We start from the raw sequence: 22,124 nt of genomic DNA, 5'->3' as shown, positions 1-22,124 counted from the left end.
CAGCTCTCCTGGTGTGCTCTCATCTCTGCTGAGCAGACAGGGAAGGATTACCTCCCTCAACCTGCTGGTGACACTCTAACTAATGCAGCCCAGGATACTGTTGGCTTTCTTTGCTGCAAGGGCACATTGCTGGCTTATGTTCAACTTGGTGTACACCACTGCTGTCACTCGCTGTTTCCTCCTGATGCTCCTGGGTGATTTAGCAGGGAAGGATTACCTCCCTCAACCTGCTGGTGACACTCTAACTAATGCAGCCCAGGATACTGTTGGCTTTCTTTGCTGCAAGGGCACATTGCTGGCTTATGTTCAACTTGGTGTACACCACTGCTGTCACTCGCTGTTTCCTCCTGATGCTCCTGGGTGATTTAGGCACAACTGGCTCACATCTCATTGAACAGAGCTCCCGGCCCATTATCTGCTACCAGGCACTGAACTATCATGTAGCTACTCATCTGCAGGCAGAGAAGGGGCCTTCCTCCTGGTGTCGGAAGTCACCAGTTTGCAGTCTTCACCATCATGGGAGTCTCCATTTCTGAACCAACAGGCACAGACTCTGCCTGCCTCTATTTTAGCAGTTGTGGCTTCAGGCTGCAGAGTCCCAGAGAAAAGTCAGTTAATCTCTTTCCTGTCACCTCTGATGTTGCGCAGTCTGCTGACATCCTTCTGCAGTTCTTTACTTGGTGACACAAATCCCCAGCCTCAGCAAATATTCTGCAGGCAACAACACCATCTCTTTCTGCCTCAACCTCAGCAAGGTCCCAGATAGCTCTTGCAGCCTCAGAGGTGAAAAGCTGCATCCTCCCTCGGGAACTCAGCCTGGGTTGAGGGCTCTGCTATACTAGTGCAGTTGCTCCAGTCGGTGCTGGGGACTGTGCCCAGACCGTGCCTCACCACCACTGTTGAGCACAAAGCCACTCTTTCTGCCCCTCCTTCTGTGCACGTTTCTGCATGAACTGATGTGCAAATGTGCAGCATGTTAGCTGCCTCTGTTGTTTTACTTAATGCAACAGTAAAAATGCTGCTGCTTTGCATGAAAGTATATTATCAACTGCTAAGTTACTTAAAATTAACATACTTCAACAAAGTTTTTAAGAATTTTAAGTATGCACAATGTTCTCATTCAAATTTAAAATATCCACATATGAATCCAAGTGGTGTATTTTTCTACTTAGAACTTTGGTATTTGAAGTTAGGTACTTTTCCAAGCAATTTGAGTGCAGTCAGTCTCAAACTGTTTGTAGGACAGAAAAAAACCCAGCTGTCTGGCTATGTGGCATGGAGTTTTTATGTTCACTTTCCTTTCAAGAAAACAGCATCGCCAGTATGTTTTTCACTGATGCATATCTATATACTGAATGTTAGATAAACTGGAAGACTTAATTCTTTCATAAAAAGTAAAGGTCACTTAGTGTAATTTGTCACAAGCATGAAGCAGGAACATCACTCTACAGTAATTTTTGGCTAGTGGTGGTAAAGAACTCACTTTGTCCAAATACTCAGTAGTTTATTTTGGACATCATATCAAGACTGTGGGCTTCAAGCCTGACGCTCTGTGTAAGGCAGTGGTCTGAACCTAAAATATTGTCAAGAAAGGTCAATTTCTCACTAAAATTTAATCTCAGACAGCAGCATAAAGGAGATAAAAGCTTCTGTCCTGCACAAAAAGACCTGCTACTTGATAATCAGCAGTGGAGAAGACAGATATGTCAGTCTTAAAATGATTTAATGAGAAAGATACTCCATGATCTATATTCTCTAGTTACGCAAGCACATCAATACGAAGATGGACAACACTGAACATCAATTTTTCCACAGGTGATTCAGAAGCTCTCATAGTTCTCCTACCCAATACCAGCTTTAATTATCTGTTGCAAATAGCTCATTTGCAGTAGATGTAAAATTACTGTTGATTAATTAATCTCTTGGCATCTTATATTTAATCCCTAAAGACAAAAGTTCTGTGAGTTTTCTTAGTACAAGCCCTAATCTATCATTAGACTTGGTTTCAAAACTAGAATAGTAGATGGAAGCATATGCCAGAACTCAGCATCCAATTTTTCATCATAAATATGTACTGTATATAAGAAATAGTGTATTTGGCAAGGTTTGCTGTATTTCTAATAAATATCTCACTATCTTAATAAATTAATGGTTTAGCAAGTGAAAGCACAACTCCCTTCTGTGCCTTGCTAATGAGTACAAGAGCTGCTTGAAATGCAGTGCTTAAACTTGCATTAAAATGTCAAGGGCTATGCATGTCAAACTCTATCTCAACTAACTCATTCCCCCCAAGAATACAGGCAAATGTCAGCTTAACGAACTGTTTAGCTGATGTCAATGATACTATTGTATCATTGACAACTATACCCTACAGCTTAAGCTAAATAAAGCTTCATCTCTTCAGTTCTGATTAACTTGCTTTTGTCATTTTCCTCTTTCCAGTTTCACTTGAAACTTAGATTGCTTATTCTAGCCATTGCTTTTTTATGGTTCCTGTAATTCTCATGCTTGTCATTTTTGGACAAGAAACAATTTGTCAAAGACATCATCTTGCATACTTTTAAACAGACTGCTCATTGTAAGAGCAATAGTTATTAATAAATCACAGAATAATAAGGAATTTGATTACCTTGAAAGTACATTTGTCATTTCAAGTTTTTATTTTCTTTTGTTACTGTCTTAACTAAGTGGAAACACTACACCATGCTGTAGTTTCAGCAACAGTTATGCATACTGCAGTCCATAAGGGATTCAGGCAAGATGCAAGGCCTGGAATACTGTACTTTAACACAACAATGATTGTTTGTGTTCTACTGGCTCTTCAAAGTGTACTTGCAAGCGAGACTTCATCTCTTAATACAGTAAAAAGGTATTTTGTGCTTAGTAATAACTAACAAGATAGCTGGAGAAAAAGTTAAAAGCTTGGCTCTTACAGGAACATTCTCAAACATGAAACACACTGAACCAGTATTTTTAAGAGTTAGCTACAAGCAGGTAGATCGGCAATGTGCTATAGGTTCTAACACATAATACCACAGGTGACTTATGATTTTAAATCATCAAATGACAGCTTTTTTAAATTTCACCGTACACAACAGTGGTCTGACCTCTGACGCCTGAAAACTTGTATGAACACTGTTATTCTAGTTTACATTTTGTTAGTGTCATACAGCTGCTGCCTAACCTAGTGGCCCTTTAGCAAGCAGATTAGAGTAAGAAAAGAAGCCACATGAACTCAATGGCTGATGCCAATGGCAACTCTAGCTGCAAAGCAATTCTGAAAATTATGTTAGTCGGGGTTCTGATCAAGCAGAGGTGAAACACGCTGGCATTACTGAGCTAAACACTACCGCCCATCTGCTTAATGGATGAAATACAGTGGTCTGTCAAACGCATTCTTCACAGGTACTCAAAAAGCACAACATAAAAATCTAAATTATGCTATTTTTTAAAAAAGCACTGAAGTGAGAGCACACTATCTTAAAAGGATATTTTTTCACTACTACTTTTGAAAGTAGTACACTTCTTTTTGGACAATGATCATGAATGGGACAAGTAATTCCAAACAAATGACTAAAACAGGAAAGTTATGTTTTCTTGCAGATTATAATAAAAAACATTCTGATCCCCAGATTTAACTACCGCCCTTCTAACTATACCAAACCAAACAATATTTAAAAAAACACCCACCCCCCCTTTCCTACCAAGATACTATGATTTCCCTCATTCATTATACAATTGTTCTAAAAACTCATGGCACTTTTCACTAGATTTTTTCCCGAATGAGATGCGCTGTGGAGTGCACTGTGGAATTACAGACAAATTACTGCCAGAACAGAATGGTGACCAGTAAAAAGAAAATCCACAGGAACTTGTCCAGCTGTAAGCGGTTGCAAAGGGCTGCCAAACACAACTGCTGATGTAAAAGAGGGAGAACGTGAGGATTTAAGCTGTTCAAACAGTAAACAAGTACATCTGCTCCTGAATGTTATCATTAAATAAACTGCAGTAATTTGCTTTACATTACTGCAGCATTCTTGTTTTGAACTACAACTCTGAAGAGTTTTGAACTGGGGAAATTTCAACAAAACTTTTGGGTTTTTTTTGCATTGCAGACCCATATGTGGAAAAGCCCATTACAATTACTGTACAGTGTTGGAGTCTAAGTTCTAGCAAAACCCGTGTCATATCATTTAGAACATCCACTGATGAATGCTTTTGAAAACCAGATGGGATCCCTTTGAATGGTAAGCATTCAGTGCCTTTAAAACCATTTATAATGTTTAAAAAGAAAGAATAAATAGGACACTTGCCCGTAGAATACAAAAAACTTCGATCCCTCTCCCATTCTGAACCTGATCTTTTCAGACTTAGAGATATTTTACAGGGGCTAATATAAGAAAAGTCAGGGAAAAAAATCCATTTCTAAGTAGCACAGAATGAACAGCCCAGGCCAGGAATGGTATCATAAATCTTCTGTAAAACACAGGAGATTAAAGAATTATGTGCATGAAAACAACTTTTTGTTCCTTGCTCCTATCATTAATCGTGGTAAAGTTACGAAAATAGTAATGCTTACTGTGGCTACAAAAACTAAACTTGGCAGGGTTTTGTCAAACTCTCAACTGTTTGGGTTTTTCAGATTTCATTTATGATATAAGATATAAAATAATATGACATGTATAGTAAACTAGTGTACTGGTTTTGGCTGGGATAGAGTTAATTTTTCTTAATATCTTGTGTGGGGCTACGTTTTGGATCTGTGGTGAAAACAGTGTTGATAACACAGGGTTATTCCAACTATTGCTGAGCAGTGCTTGCACAGCATCAAGGCCTTTTCTGCTTCTCACACTGCTCCCCCCCCAGTGAGTAGGCTGGGGGTGCACAAGGGGTTAGGAGGGACACAGCTGGGACAGCTGACCCCAACTAACCAAAGGGATATTTCCTACCATAGAACATCGTGCTCAGCAATAAAAGCTGGGGATCAAGTTTGCCAGGGCTTTTAAACTGTTCTTTTAAAACTATTCTTCCTTCAGAAGTTCCTCCAACTTCTAAAACAAAGAAAAGCTCTACTGTGGCTACTTCTTTATGTCCCTCCATAGGGAGCTCAAGCCACAGAATTCACCTGCTATGGACTTACTGTCCTTGGCAGTCCTATTATATCTCAATTGCCTATCATCAGCTTTATTATTCTAATGTGCTTGAAAAAGCTTCTCATATCATTTTTTAGGCCTTCAGCAGAGTCATTTTCTTGATATGGAATGGCAGTATTTTGGATCTTGCTCTTTCTTTTGCCTTTCTGTGATTTTATGTTAATTTGCAAAATTCCTACTTTCCTTGCTGGGACAAGATGTTTTTATGTGATGTCTTTTGGTTTCTAATGCCTATTATATGCTCAGGTATTTTATCCTGCTACCTTTCTGGATATTCTAAGATTTATTCCTTTTTGTAAGTACCTCCTACATATTTAAGAAGAAAACATATAAAAATATATTTCCACTTTTAGAGATTGCTTTCGCTTTTTGACTGTCTTTCCAAATTTTCTTAGGAGCACATACAATAGTGAAAATATTATTGCCACTTTACAGAACAGTCTTTAAATAACAGTATTTTGAACTAGCCTGTCTTGCACTCCTCTCACAATACTTTGAGTGGCTTCCCTTATTCTAAGTTCTCCAATTAGACTGCTTCTTGGAAGAACATTTAAGGGAGGTCAAAAATCAGCCTCTACTCCATCATGACAGTTAGCCAGCCTATGGGAACCTAACTGTAGTTTCCTTTTTCACTATGGTGTTTATTTTTGCCTTCATTTTTGCCTTCACAGCATCCTTAGTTTCACCACCTTGATTAAGTAGTACTGCAGTCCTAACTTTTTCTACTCTTATTTAGGCATGAAATATCAATTTTCTCAGACACAGCATTGTTTGCTGATACAATTTGTCTATTTACCCAACTTGGCTCTATGCTTTCTTCATTCATGTGTTCTAGAGTCTAGACCTCGAACGAAGAATTTGTCCATTGGTATTACAGTGTCTCATTGACTAACTTTCCTTCTATTGATTTTCTGTGACACCATTTAAACTGAAAACTCCAGGTAAACGATGCTGTTCAGTTTTGATTTTCTTTTACATAAAATTCATTTGCACTGACATGAAAGCATACCTACATTCTGGCCTCAGGCTGACCTATTCCGATGTCCCTGCTTCAGTGAGATTTTATTGATCAAAATTACTCCTCTGTGTAGCCCACCTGGATTTTAACAAATTCTACCTTTAAAAAAATTATTCCTTTTTTGACAATAGAGTTTTATTATTTAAACATTAAAGAACGATTCATCTTGAACTATACACTCACTAGATTTCTCCCAGTCCCTAGTTTTAAATTACCTTATAACCTTTACTGCTTTTCCCTTCTCATCTCTGCATCTCTCAGCTGCTTATCATCCTTACCAAGTCTGTAAGCCTTTGGCCACCAGACTCATTAAAAACAAGAATTAAGCTATTCTTTCTCCCAGTAATTATCCATGACTGTTAACAACTACTCAAAAAAAAAAAAAAAAGACAAAAAAAACACCATAGAAAGTTGTGTTATAATTTTCTCCTCTCAGAACAATAACCCTACACAAAATGCAATAGATAGCCAAAGTAAATAAATGTTCGTGGTTTTACCTCTTAGTGGAAAGTGCTTACAAGTAGTATTTCATTTAAGCAAAATTTTCTATTAAGTATTTCAGTTGTGTGGGTAAGGTCTTCAAGTATCAGTTCCCCCACCCCCAAAACAACCACCTGCTGGGGATCTTCAGTTCCCCTAATCAAGCAGAAGAGAAAAAACTCACCAAGTTACCAAGTACCCAGTGTTCTTGTTTCACTGCTGGAATGAAATGTACTACTGTCCAAAAATCAGCTACCAGACCCAATAAGAAGACAGGTTTGGGTCATTACAAGTAAATATCAAGACTTAGGTGTACCATTTCCCTTTGCAACACTAAAAGAGTATGTTGAGTTCTAAACTACATTTACAGGTATGAGTCCTCCTTTCGTGATTTGGAAAAACTACCATAGATCTATATAAAGATGTGCAACATTCATCTGCAATGCAACACAGTAAGCACTGTGATCAATAAATAACTGATGCTAAAGGAAAAAGGTAAATCATCTAATCAATTTGACTCTTCAGCTTCAAACTGAAAGACTGCTCTGTATAGTACGTACTTTGTATATTGAAACTTTATTACTTTTTAAGTCTTATGATTCATATGATTAATCAGCTTTTCTTTTTTTCCAGAAATGGTAGAAATTACGACATGAGTTTCTACTCAGGGACAGAAGACATGCCAACACAGAAAAGTGGACGGTCTGACTTACTACACAAAAGAAACTTTCAGTCCAACTTGGCACACACAGATGTACCAGTAAATATCCTTCCTCTTGTTTTTACAATAATGGAAGACTGCTATACTACTTATATCTAGTTTTCCACAGTTGTTTCCTCTTTGGTGCTTAACTTAGAAGTACATTATACATTTTATATCCACTCTTTTTTTTCTATAATATTAAATATCAGAAACTCAACTTCACTATGAGCTATCAACTTAAAAATATTACTGCAAGTTTTCCTTTTCTTAGGGAAAAATTAACAGTGAATATTGCTATAATGCGATTATAAAATTACTGACTTGCAAAATTAGTTGTACAAGATTTGACTAAATTATAGTGAAGACTATTCTCATCATGCATAATAAAATCATTTAAAGTTGTCTTAAATTAAATGCGAGATGTTTTCAAAATTCTCCTACGATACTGAGCACGTATGTCAAATGCTTTCTTTGTTTTTTCCTTTTGCCTAGAAAGGAAAATATTTGAATATTCATTCAAATATCTATGAATGCCTATTAGGAAATCAGGAAATGCTAATAATTCTATATTAGGCAATATAGCATTGTGTACATGTAATATGTAAAATTTATCCATTTATTTGGTAGTCATTTGTTAAATGTCTTTTTTTTTTTCTCTCACATTAGCTACTCAAGTTTAGTTTTACTGTCAAAAAAAAAAAAAAAACCAAAAACCAAAAAGCAACAAAATGAACTAGACCTGGATCTTTGTCCAAACCTCAAATCTGTTTTATTTCTTTTTGGAAACTGTTTCTTTCATTGTTGTTCTAACTGGAAATTTTGGACCAGCTGAAAGCTTATGTGCCAAAATTCTTGAAGAAAATCGATGTTCTATCCCTTCTCAGTAGACACAAGTAACTTTTTAGCCTAAGTTATGCTTTCAAAACACTCAAAAAAGGAGACTCACAAGTAGAAGTTATCATCACAGTCATTTCACCTAGACCAATCATACACAAAAAGATGATATCCAAAACCACGGCTTGACCATAAGACTTCCTGAAGCAGCTGTAGCCAGGAGGTGGGGGTGGGAGGGGAAGCAAACAAAATAGAAACCAAGACCAACAGGGAGAACAAAGTATGATGTAATCCAGAATGTTAAGCAGTGACTGTTTAATCACTGCAGTGGTGGAACCCTTAATTAAATGAGATGAACAGTCTTCATGAAAGACCTGATCCAAAGGTTATTGACTTAAGAAGTGGAAAGATATTTAATAATAGGCACCATTTATCTAAGGATCCTGTTGGCTGTCCCCATTACTAATCACTACAAAATATGAACTGTGCATGTAAGACAGAAAAGCAAGAGGATGAGAATGATCCTAAGCTGATGGGACACTTGGATTTCAGTCCAGAGAAAACCTGATTCATTATTTTTTAAAAACTGAAGCTATGCCACCTGGCTAGAGAGCCTGACTCAAAGAGTGCTAAAAACCTGGGAAGCAGGACATGTTCTTGGATGCAAGGACTGCATCTGATAAAGATCTCTACCAGCTAAAGCTTTCTTTTGCTTTCTAGGCAAAAGACTGTCACATGTCCTCCACTCACAGTTTTGTGAAATTTGTTTTTGTTGTCTTTGCATTTTAAAAAAAAATTAAAATGACTGAATAAAATGTTTTCATTTTGCATCACATCGGACAACTCATATTGATCAAAATAAAAATTTCCCTTTCACTGTTTTGAAAAAAAAATGAATAATTTAAAATTATTGTTATCCTCCCTATTCAGACGTCAAGCTGAAAAAAGTTGCTCACAGAACCTATTTTGAAAGTTCTGACTCAGACTGCATTCATTAGTCTTTGTCTAATGTCTGTCTAAACTGCGATGCTGGAAGCAGAACCAGCTTAAATTTCTGAACAGTTTCATCTGTTAAGAATAGATTGTTACCTAGTTTTTTCTATCATCCATTTTTTGCAATGACAATATATCAACAAAATACTGGTATAAGACAACATATGCCATAACCACAAATACTCTAAGGAAATGTACAGAGATGCACATCAAATATATAGAAATTTAGCACACTCATGAGAAATGCCTAGGGTGATTGCAGCTGAGGGCATGGAGAGAGATATTACTGGCATTATTTTTTACTGTACAGATGCCTTTTCTACATGTTATGCTATTGAAAAGAAACCTATCACTGTTACTCAAGGGGAACTGACAGTTCAGACTCTAGAAAATGATTTCACAATAAAGACAAGATGATGACTGCATGTTAGAAGCTGAAAGGATCAATCTAAAAATAGGAATTATAAAGACAGTATCAATACTGCAATCCCCAAAATCTTATGCAATTTTTTTTTAGGAACTCTGTAGCATCTGTATCATTTATTATTAGGAAAAAAGTCATCACAAAATCTTCAGTCTGCAACTGAATACGTTTCAATTTTGAGTACTTCCAAAAATTCTGACCCTCTGTCCTCTTAGCATTGACAGTCTCAGACTCCTAGTGAAAAAGGATTAAATCTGGCTGTGGGGAGAACAAACTGAAGAGTCCATTTGTAAGTTTCTTTTTCTTCTCTTCCTTCTCTGTGAACCAATGAGAATGCAGCAAACAGGACAAGCACTGTGGTATGAAGAGGAGAAAACTAGCAAGAAAACATTGGGAAGGAGCAGAGTTCAATGTTCCTGGCATCACTGGTCTGAGGCTAGCTCAGCAAACAGCAAATTATGGGGAGGTGGGGGAGGTTCGAAGTGAGCTGAGACATGCAGCACAAAGACATGTTTAAAAAGGGACAGAGTACTAGCATTCAAGTAGTATGACAAGTGAACAAAATAACAAAACATTACTATCAAGGAACTTTTTTCTGTTTATTTTTCTTCTTCACATGTTTAGTACACACTTTGAACTTCCACTTGACTGAAGAAAGTAAAGACTAATGAATGTGCTCATACAGACTAGCCTTTATTACCACAAAACCAGTATTTTATTTTTTTGACCTTACACTTACATTGCTACCATCACAGGAAGAATAAGAGGTTAAGCGTTTGAAGGAGCACCACTGAAGCATCACCTTCATTGCAGTATCATTCTCACCACTATAATAACAGTGACAGGAAAACTCATTTGCAGAAAAGGAAGGAGACAGGTTACTTAATTCCCACCATAACTCCCCTCCCTGTCAGTCCTCTGCTTCATCCTTAGCGTTGGCTATGGCCATACAGTTGGCAGGAAGAATTTTCTTGTTAAAGGCTAGCATCGGGACTCAGAGAACCTTAGGCTCCCTTGTTCACACAGACAGCTCTTGCCAAAGTCTTTCGGTCTCCAATTTTTACCTGTGTGAACATGGAAATAATACTATGCAGTTTACTATCAACAGTTAGTCATCTCAGAAATCCTTCATAAGCATGGTGTATTAGTGTTAATATCTTTCTGCCAAGTACTTTTCATTTAACACTAGATATTGTTAAAAAAAAAAAAAAAGAAATGAGGAAGCTGAATTAGACTAGAATAGACTAGAATAGACTATTTCAGTTGGAAGGGACCTACTATGATCATCTAGTCCAACTGCCTGACCACTTCAGGGCTGACCAAAAGTTAAAGCATGTTATTAAGGGCATTGTCCAAATGCCTCTTAAACACTGACAGGCTTGGGGCATCAATGACCTCTCCAGGAAGCCTGTTCCAGTGTTTGACCACCCTCTCGGTAAAGAAATGCTTCCTAATGTCTAGTCTAAACCTCCCCTGGTGCAGCTTTGAACCATTCCCATGTGTCCTATCACTGGATACCAGGGAGAAGAGATCAGAACCTCCCTCTCCACCTCCCCTCCTCAGGAAGCTGTAGAGGGCAATGAGGTTGCCCCTCAGCCTCCTCCACTTCCCCTCCTCAGGAAGCTGTAGAGGGCAATGAGGTTGCCCCTCAGCCTCCTTTTCTCTAAACTAGACAAGCCCAGAGTCCTTAGCCGCTCCTCAGAGGACATGACTTCCAGCCCTTTCACCAGCTTTGTTGCCCTCCTCTGGATGCATTCAAGGACCTTCACATCCTTCTTAAATTTTGGGGCCCAGAACTGCACACAGTACTCAAGGTGAGGCCGCACCAATTGAATCTACTGCCTACTATTCTCTCTTGCTCAGGAATCAATGTCTGAAATTCCCCCTCAGGAAATTTGCTAAGATGACCTGTTAGTACTACCCCTCCCACTGTAAAGACATGACCTTTGTCTGGGCTGAATTCTTAGACAGAACAAGGTTAAGGTTTCATGCTGTGGAAGTCTTAACAAACTCTCATAAAGACCTGCACAAATACTATATGAGCACCATATGCTTTCAGAAGAAATAGAGAAGACATACAGAAGTTCGATTTAATACCTGGCATCACTCTGGCAGTAGAATCACACTAATGATATTTATATAGGCATGTGAGGTATGACACGGTCCATTCAAATGGTTTAGCCAGCACAAAATACTCATATCTGTCTATCTATTCAAATATCTGCACTTCATTCACTGCTTTGGCATCTTAGTCCTTTGAGAACTGCAGGAAAGGTTATAAAAGTGAACCTCTCAGAATTATATAAGGTGAAGAAGTAAATTTGAAGCAAAAATTGTTTTAAACGAAAAATTAGAGAGGAAGTACATATGATCTGGTAGGTAGACATCATAAAGAGGTGAAAAAGGATTAAAAGATCAGCAAGAGAAGAGAAACTAAGTGGGAATTTTAACACCTGAAGTTGGAAAGGAAGCCAGTAAGGCAGAAGTGGTACAGAATTTAGGGGTAAGCTATTCATACTTTTAAGTGATACCCTTATTATTTTCTCCTAGAGAAAACATTAGACTTCAATGAGCAACAATGCTCAGCAGCAATCCAAAATAGCAAGTTGGAAGCAAGCTTTTAGGAAATCACAAGTAGAAAACATAATTAGACCACTATAAATCCATGGTTCACCCACACCTTGAATACTTCTGTCACCTCACCTTAAAATGAGCATATACATACTGGAAAAAGTTCAGAGAAGGTCAAGAAGATGATGAAATGAATGAATATCTTCCATATAAAAAACCTAACAGAATAGGGTAGGACTTTTCAGCCTGGAAAATAGATGACAAGTAAAAATATGACAGAAATCTATAAAATGATAAATGACATGAGGAAAGGAGTTACAGATTGACTGCTCACCAAATCTTCCAGTACAAGAATTGTGGTTCATCAAATGAAACCAGTGGTAGCCAAGTGAAATGAAACAAAAGGAGGTGATTCTTTGTACAACAAGTACCAAATATATGGAACTACTTGTCAAAGGATGTTAGGAATGCAAGAACTCCAGAGGAGTCTGAGGTAAGGATGGAAAAGTATTTGGAATATAGATTCATCAACAGTATGAAAAGTGCAAAACACATCAGGATGAGGAAATCCCATGAGCTGAAAAAGTGTTAGATATAAAATACAGCTCTAATATCTAAGTTATTTTAAATTCCATTTTCATGCATTGCTTTACTTATTAAAAAACAATATTACAAAAATACTGCATATTCCTCTGTGGGTATAACTTTTTTTTTTTAATTTGGTTAAGTCTACACAGTAAATGTAATGCTGAAAGGAGGCTGACATTGTTGAAGTAAATGACCCAGTGCTTTAACACTGATTAGTCATTTAAAAGGTGCATTTGGGCTGTGCTACTCAAAAATGTGTAAGTAGCAGATGTGCAACTACATTACCTCCTTAATAACAGTTTGATCAATATAGTTATACCAACTATCTGAAAGTCATATCAATTGCTTCACAAATGCCAATTGCTGAAAAGAAACAAGCAACACCCAGGGCTGTGTTTGATCTGAAGCGTCTAGACAACTCTTTTGGAAATTTGGTACACTTGGCATACTGCAGTTAGGTGGCATTTTCATTTCTAGAATCAGATTACTTTCCTTCAAATATAGGGCTAATACCTTTTAATTTTTCGATCTGTAAATGTCAAGGTAGATCATTCTCAGCAACTGAAAATAACGTATGAAAAGCGTTTCACACAGGAGGATCAGGATTTCTCTTATTCAGTACAAGGAAATTTTTTCTGAATCCTGAAATTTCACCTCTCCATCGCCTCATTAGGATGATTACAAATATATGGCTTTCTTCATCAGTTACAATTCGTGACAGAGATACACTTACGGATTTCTTCTCATGATACTAAATTAGTATTGCAGCAATTAGCAGGGAGCGATGTTCACAGCATCCTGATACAGCTAATCTACACCTCAGTTTCATTCTTCCACGAAATATGAAATACAATGGAACAAGTAAAAATGTGATGGAAAGCCAAAAAGCTCACAATTGCACAAGCGTATCAGTGATGGGGAGGTATGAGATACAAAACAAAATTATAAATGTAAAAGCTTTCATTAAGGATTGGGATAAATTAACATTTAACTCATCTCCCCCAATGCCCTCCCCCCCCTCCAAACTCTCCATTAGTACTGACATTGTACTGACAGGTCTCTAACCTATCTCTGTCTTGGGTGGAAGTCAAAAACATCTAGGAAGGGTTTCAACATTGTTGTCCTGTTCATCTAGTCTCTACAACAAGGTTAAGAGCAAGGGCAGACTACATAACCAGGAAGTAGAAACTAGACAGCAATACTACCCTGAGTAAGAACTTCAGAAGAACACCTCTGATAGTTCTGGCAAAGGGCAACTGGGATTGAAAAAGAGACCATTGTTATCTCTGTGTCCTGCCAAGAGATTTTTCCATTGGCTACACCCACACACTTAAACACACAAACACTTCTGAAGGAAAAGTATTCCTCATCTACAGCCACTTCACCTTCTGTTCTCTTAATCCCTCCTTTTCATATTAAATCTGCCTACCAAACTGACAAAAAATGCTCAGCATTTGTAACTTCTGTGCAACCTAAACTCTACTCAACTGCAGAAATACCCTTCGAGGCAGCATCTTCTGAAGACAGATTCTGCCCACAAAGGAGGGATTTCTTTTCCTTGTAAGTTTACATACCTTCCGTACAACAATAATGATTGTTTTTGAAAAACAACTTTCTGTCAGAACTCCTCTGTGTGATGACACTATATGGACCAGGGAGTCAATTGGCTATTCCAATTAAGATTTAATAAGATGGGAATTAAATTCACACCCTTCCCCTTGGTTTTTATACTTTCAGAAAGCCTCATTGTTCAATTCAATGTTTCCCAGAATGAGAGTTGGTTTTCTTCTTGACTTCTTAGTAAAAGCAAGTGCTTTCCTATCAGATTAAGTAAACCTTTCTCCCACTGTCTTCCTGGATTTGACTTTCAATCTCTGCTTGCACAAAGAATTACTTTATATTAAAGAAACAACAAAACAATTATTTTTGACCTAAATATTTTCTCCTAGCCTATACAAAATACTCTAAACCTATGTATGTTTGAAGAATGCTTTTTCTAAGTGTAACCTCCTATTTTATTTCCTATCAAACTACAGGTCAGGTAAAATGTGTCATTTTCTGTGAAAAGATATACATTTTCCTAACATGTTATAGTGATCAATTGGTGCACCTGAAGTCTTCAGAGGGTCCAGCTTTGAAACAACTGCAAGGAAGAGGGAAGATTCCCATGTATCAAAATACTAACAGTATACATGCTAGTTCAAACAAGCATTTACTAAAAGAAATCTTCATACATCTCACAGAAAAAAAAAATTACAACATTGAAAGTTGATGTCCAGAGCCTTACATCCACCTAGTCATCAAGGTAAAGAAGCTGTGACACAAATTGTAGTCTAGCAGAAGAAGAAAGATTTCAATAAAAAAGGTACGAACTAGATGTAAACATCAGAGGCTCCTGTGTCAGGGAAATGAAGCAAGAATCACTATGGTAACCCACTAATTTTTAGTTCTCAACCTAATGATCATCTGAGGAAATAAAGAAAAAAAGAAATACCATTCTGATACGGTGTTTAAGTAAAGACGAAAATGTCACAAAATGGGCATTCTTCTTTACCCAAAAATAGCAGCCTCATCCCACCAGTTATTAACCCTTACATAAACGACTCTTTCTCAGTTAGTGCCAAAAAAAATTACCATTAATTAAAGCAAGAAACATCAATTCAGTAAAAGTTAATGAGTAACTCATTAATATAACAGATCTCCTTCAGGTTTTTTTCTGGCTTGGGGACACTGAGACAGTGGAACTTGCTTTTTCATTTTTAAATACTGTTTTCGGAAACTTTAGCATTTACATTTATTGATGGCATATCAGCAACATAAATGCTAAAAGCCTACCTTTGCCAGTGTGATATAGAGACACTCTGGTCTCCCTATGATTTTTTCACGTATCACTGATCTTATACAGTATGGAAACGGGAATGCTAACAATCTTTCTGCATTCAAGTCTACATTTTTGGAGAAATTTCCTTATTCGATAATTTCTCAGTTTTGTTCATTCAGAAGCTGTCATTATGCAATTTTCCATTAATTTATGAAAATATTCAATAAAATTATTTTATGCAAATAATTCTTGGTCTACAGATTGTTTATTCACATTTGACTGAGCAAACAGTCAATTTTAATTTTTAATTCTGTGACTGGCCAAGAGAATATTACTGGTGCAACTAGTGACACTATTAAATGCCCAAAACATTTTGCTTAGAATTAACATTTCTCTAATGTTAATTCTCTAATCAATAGAGATCAAGAAATACTCTACTCAAACAAGTCACTGACTAAAATGTTTGTTGAAAGTATACATGAAAAGAACATATTCTGCTTTTTCTAAGATGACAAGTTTTAACTTAAGACACTACTGTAGATGTAGATTTGGCTTTGGAACTGGCTTGCCGACCTATGCTCCTTCTGCACTTCATCATGTTTCCTGACTGTACACCAGAATGGTGCATGCCGAAATAGCTCATGGGTTTTGAAGCAAAGGAAAGGTACTTAATGTACATTTCATAACTCTGTCAGTCTTACAAAATGTCTGTAATACCCGATACAAAGAACAAAAGTCCTACCCTTGAACAAAAATAAATGATAGACAGATGTAGTTCCACTGAAAGACCAGGAGGCAGGCGAATACCACCTACAACACAATTGCAAGTAAATATGATATTGGTATGCATTGTATTATTTTTCATGTTACATGTTTGATGAAATATGAAAAAGAATTAACCTGGGTTAATTCTGTGTTAATGCTACATATTTCATAATGCAGTCTATAGCTACTCAGACAGATGAAACTAGTGTTTTACTTATGAAAAGAATATTGTTAAAAATGTAAGCTGATTAATTTGTGTGGAATGGTACTCTTCCAGTCACTATAAAAGTTAAGCTTTAGGCTTTTCATTTCAAGACATTCTCTCTCTATTAGGGCCATATTTCAGATTAATAACTACCTGGTGGGGTAAGATTAATTTAGGGTGGCTTAAATCATATGCCTTTCATGGAGTATGCCTGTATCTAACAATTGCCCTTTTCCAAGTGGAATGGAACAGATGCATTCAAAGTCGTCTTCCCATTTAAAGAAACTCTTTATCAGATGCCGGTCATTTACTAGGTTCAGGACAGAGCACCAATTACAGCACATCAGGCCAAGTTAAAAATTATTAACTGCACAGTTAAGATCGGAATTAAGTTCCACTCAATTCTGCAGGCCTTAAGCCAATGTTTCAGTCACGGGTATATACCGGTATGCTGAATAAAAGACCTTTGTTAGTTTAACTCAGCCAATGAAGAACACAAGGAGGCACTGGTTTAACCAAGAGGACAGCAGACTACTGGAATCAATATCTGTCTGCAAGAGAATTAGATAATCAAAGAAATTGAACACTGTAAATAAAATCAATTATTGTAATAATTACTGTGGCATTATATTTTCAGTGCAGACATGTTCTCCCAAAGAAACTGTATAAAATTTCTTTGCAAGTGATAAACTGCTAGCTCATGTTCTGTTCACCCTTCAAAAAGCACCCAGTTGGAAACATTTTGAAAACTTAGCACATATGTATGCACTATTTCTTTTAGTATCACTTTATCTGCTCCTGCTAGATTTTACAAGAACAAATACCCATTCAAATGATACAACTACAAACACAAAGTATTTGTGATGATTTTTCCTAGATGTGCAACTGATTTCATATCTGATAACTCATATGAGACTCCTTTAGATCCAAGGTTACATCTTTTTAAAGTGTATCAGCAGGATATTTTCATTGAAAGCTGCATTTTTCTATTTTTGCAGCTGGCATTGGAAATTTCCTGTGAACATAAACAAACTATACATATCTATATCCAGTACTCAAAAATAATTGTATTAACGATTTTGTGTGTGAATGTTGCTCTGCATGTAGAGGAAGAAAAGAGAGTAAGTTTGTACCTCTTTATTGGAGATAAGCCATTAAAAAAGTGGAACAGAAAAAATTAACAGAAGGATAAATATTGAGGCTAAAATTTCACAGAACATCATTAGACATCAAAGAATCTGTAAATAAATAAATACTTCAGATCTACTGCACATTCAAGTCACGTTATTTCCTTGAATTACCAAGTTGTGTGCAAAACAAGTGTTGGAAAAAAATCTGTAAAAAAAACATACAGTTGTTGGAATTTGGTACACATGGCTTTCCCTCTCTTCATTTTAAGTGGCTGAAAATACTGTATTTTCAGCTACACTTGTTACATTTGCCTTGTTCTTTTAACCACAGATCCTCATCCTCACCTCCACCACATCGTTTCTACGCCCTTAGTTAAAACAAATGATTGGTCCATGATTCATGTGCCTGGACTCACGATGAAATAGCAGAGGCCTCTGACAGGAGAAGAATGAATAGGTATATGGAGGGGCCGAGGGTCAGTTACAAGCTCTTAAATGCAATAAATTAAATTCTGAGTAAAATCATTACCATTTAACATCCTAGCTTATTCACAGGGACTGAAAATGCAACTCAAAGAAAAGTCTTTTAATTACTTCACTGGGTCCATGATTTTTCCCACTATTCTCACCTTTGTTCACAAGTGACACGGGAACATATTGTAAGCACCTAAAGTTGTCTGAAAGTACTAGTGCCTACTTCTACCTAATAACTCTTTTACGTCTTGGTTTACTTTGTAGAATATGTTTAGTAGAGTGTACCTTGTGTGCATTTATATAGGACCACGTAAGATGAGTTTTTTAAAATTGCAAATAGACTACCTCCCCACTTTTCAAGCATACCAAAACCCTCTGTCTACTCAAGGCAGATACTTGCCAATTAAGCAAAGGGTTTTTTTTTCTGCCAGCTTACGGTGCATGGAATAACATCTGATCTTACCTCTCCATTTTCCAGAGGATGGATTTTGGAATAATAAGAAGTGCATATGACTTCATCATCTTTTACATAGGATGGAGTTCCAGGACGGGGATGAATGTTGTAGCGTGTCAGGCACTCGCTGTCTGTGATAGCATAATACTGCCATGGTTGATAGTCTACGCCATCCAGCGAACGCTCTAATATCCAATTCCCAGGTCGAGGTGAGTTAGCTGCTTTCACAATAACATAGGCAATCTGGAAAATCTGAAAAATAGATAAATTGTTAAAACATATGTAAGTAAATAATTATAAATTCATTCTGATTTCTTAATAGTTACCAAACTAAGAACAGTAAATATGATAATGTTGGGGTTTTTTTTCCCCTAAAAATGCAATATGGCCTCAGGTTCCATTGAAACTCTAGCTACAGAAATAAATTCTCCATTAACATTTCTGAAAAAAGATTAGTTGCATTAGGCCAATAGAGACTTTGAAAATAGAATTAAAAAGCACTCTAAGTTCCACATAACTTAGTAGGTAATTGCTAAGCTGCAGTTTCAGCCAAATGTTTGCAAAGTTTGTTTTCAAGTATTTTCAATTTGTAGAAGTGGGTTTGTTTCTGTATGTGTATTTATAGACATACACTTTCTGCAATGTTTGAGTTGCCGAACTGTTACAATTTTATCGCTGTTAAGAAAAAACATAGGTTTAAGCTATTGAAAGGTAATCACATCGTGCTGAAATCATTCTATAAAACATTCTTGTTTCAATCACATGACTCAGCACTGTGGCCATAAATAAGCTTTATAGGACAGAGACACATCAAATATCACTATAAACAAACTGTAAGCATGTAATCAATGCTCATTATGGTCCATTTCACCTGCTTATTCAATTGATTTATCAAGGTTTATTTCTGTTTACAGGCTTGCTGGAATGCAAGCCACAAATGATACATTTACAATTGCAGAATGACATACCTTAGTGACGCAGTTTTGTTTTGGTTTGGTATTTTTAACCTAGTAACATCCAGATGCTACAGAGGTAGAACTGAAGCTAAGGAAAGGAAACAGCTATTTCCATTGGAAAAGCAGAACATATAGCAAGTTAATATTTTTAAGATGCAGTGCTGTGAGTTTGCACATGAGGATGCCAGAGGGTATCATGGAGAGACCAGTGTTGATTTAATACTTAATGTTTTCTGTATTGGATGGTCATTGTAGAGAAGCTGCATGATCCAGACTTAGTCCACACGAAATCTGTTGTGAATACTTAGACAATCAGTAACGCTGGTGAAAGAAGATCCAACAGTAATCAATGTAAGAAACAGTAAGACGACTCAAATTCTTTTTTAATAACCACCAGTACTATTATAAAATAGAAATTATGTTAAGTGGCAGAGTACTGCAAACACCAGTACATTTGATGATGGAGGCAAAGAAAATGTTTATCTCCAGTTATGATTCCTGCCTTCTGTGTAGATGCTGAGAACATGGTACAATCCAAAATAGCTTCAGTCAGGAAGTCAAATCACTAACAACCGAAGTTTTTCAGTGGGAATAAGAAGGGAGTGAGGCTGTATTTATTTTGACCTGAAAAACATGTGCATAACTGTGCATTCGTGGAGGATTATCTCAAGTTAAAAATATTTGTCTTCAATAGCATAAAAGAAAATCTCCAGAGACAGGGAGAAACCTGTGTTTCATTCCATTGTTTCAACGGGAATCATACAATCACTTGTCCCCTGTTTCACAAATGCCCTTTCCTCTCTTAAACTCATTCATAGATATACTCCATTGTGGCCACAAATAACTATAACTGTAACTATACTGGATCAGTGTCACCAATACTGTTTACAATAAACAGAGAAAAACACAACATTAATATACCTCTCCAAGCTGTTTCCCCCCAGTTAAACTCTTTGAAATGAAAGAAAATAGCTGGAGTGTTTAATTATTTATTATTTCCTAAGGAAGGTAATGAGCAACAGCTATATTTTAAGGAACTAGTTTATCAAGAGTTACTTTGTACATTGTCCTTTGCCTGAGTAAAGAATCCAACGTACAATGTAAATTGTTTTTACACTAGCATGACCTAGTCAAACCGCATAAACTCTTTCAGCTCCAGTCGTTCACAATAGATTTCATTCTAGAGTACTTCTAAATAATTTAAAAAAAAAAAATTTAAATAAGTGTTTTACCCCAAGTTCTCATAATAAGACTATTCCTCATATGTCGAATGGATAACAACTAAAGTTGAACACATTGCTAGGGCTTCTACCATGGAAGATCTGTGGTTTAGGACATAGCTGACAATAAATTCATAATCTTAGGTGTGCATATATAGTTGCCTCTGTGGAAGTCCTCAAATTTCAAAACTTCACGGAAGAGTCAATGTTAAATACTCCCTTTAGCCAAAAAAAACCATTTAGCTCTGCAAACATCTTGGATGCATTGGCTCTATGGGGCCAAGAGGTGTAATCAACATGAAGTCTTTTTTTGTTTGCTTGCTTTGAAACACTAGGCTGTGTGGGTGAGTGAAACTTTCTACAGTTACTTTTCAAATTAGAGCCCTATTTCAATAACATCTCCTGCACATTCTGCTGAAGATTTGTTTGAAGTCTCGTTTCTTACCTTCTGGGATAGCGTACAGTTTGACTGCAATTTATTATATACCCTTGGGTTTTATTATTTTTAGCATACTTTGTAAATGAAACTGCAATAAAATTTTATAAAAAAAACAGTGGAGAGGAAACAGCATATTGCAGTTTATAGTGGGGTGAACATTATTTCTCTTAATCTAAACTTGACAACGAAAAAAACTTGTTAATGTAAATAAGAGTACACAATTACAGTTTTTGGCCTGATCCAGTCTGCTACTACTGTCCTAGCCTCTGAGAGTTCCTGTAGTGGCTTCTGCAACAGGGCCGAGCTATCTGCAACCCACTGACATGTGAAACATTCTCTTTTCTCCTTTATGTCTCTATTCATGAGTGGAACTGAAATACCGTTTTGTATAAAACAAAATTATTTCCTGGGTAGAGAAACAGAGCTGGAACTAAAGACCAGAATCACAGCTTAGACAGGTGTACTCTTCGCTGGGTAAAAAACTGGCTGGACGGCCGGGCCCAGAGAGTTGTGGTAAATGGAGTTCAATCCAGTTGGCGGCCGGTCACGAGCGGTGTTCCCCAGGGCTCAGTTTTGGGGCCGGTCTTGTTCAATATCTTTATCAATGATCTGGATGAGGGGATCGAGTGCACCCTCAGTAAGTTTGCAGACGACACCAAGTTGGGCGGCAGTGTTGATCTGCTCGAGGGTAGGAAGGCTCTGCAGAGGGACCTGGACAGGCTGGATCGATGGGCCCAGGCCAACTGTATGAGCTTCAACAAGGCCAAGTGCCGGGTCCTGCACTTTGGCCACAACAACCCCATGCAGCGCTACAGGCTTGGGGAAGAGTGGCTGGAAAGCTGCCTGGCGGAAAAGGACCTGGGGGTGTTGGTCGACAGCCGGCTGAACATGAGCCG

General features: G+C 37.1%; 1 protein-coding gene across 1 annotated transcript in view; it reads right to left on the bottom strand.

Moving 5' to 3' along the window:
- Nucleotides 1-22,124, bottom strand: part of LAMA2 (laminin, alpha 2) — a gene marked incomplete at its 5' end in the record, with an annotated part of 294,647 nt that overhangs the window by 249,425 nt on the left and 23,098 nt on the right. Inside the window, 1 exon segment of the mRNA XM_009319128.1 lies at nucleotides 18,623-18,865. Coding sequence (XP_009317403.1) covers nucleotides 18,623-18,865 — 243 coding nt within the window.

This window comes from Pygoscelis adeliae, unplaced genomic scaffold, assembly GCF_000699105.1.
Source record: "Pygoscelis adeliae isolate BGI_AS28 unplaced genomic scaffold, ASM69910v1 Scaffold172, whole genome shotgun sequence".
In the NCBI taxonomy this organism is placed as follows: domain Eukaryota; kingdom Metazoa; phylum Chordata; class Aves; order Sphenisciformes; family Spheniscidae; genus Pygoscelis; species Pygoscelis adeliae.
Note: the sequence above shows the minus strand (reverse complement) of the source record. Positions and strands in the feature narration are given on the sequence as shown.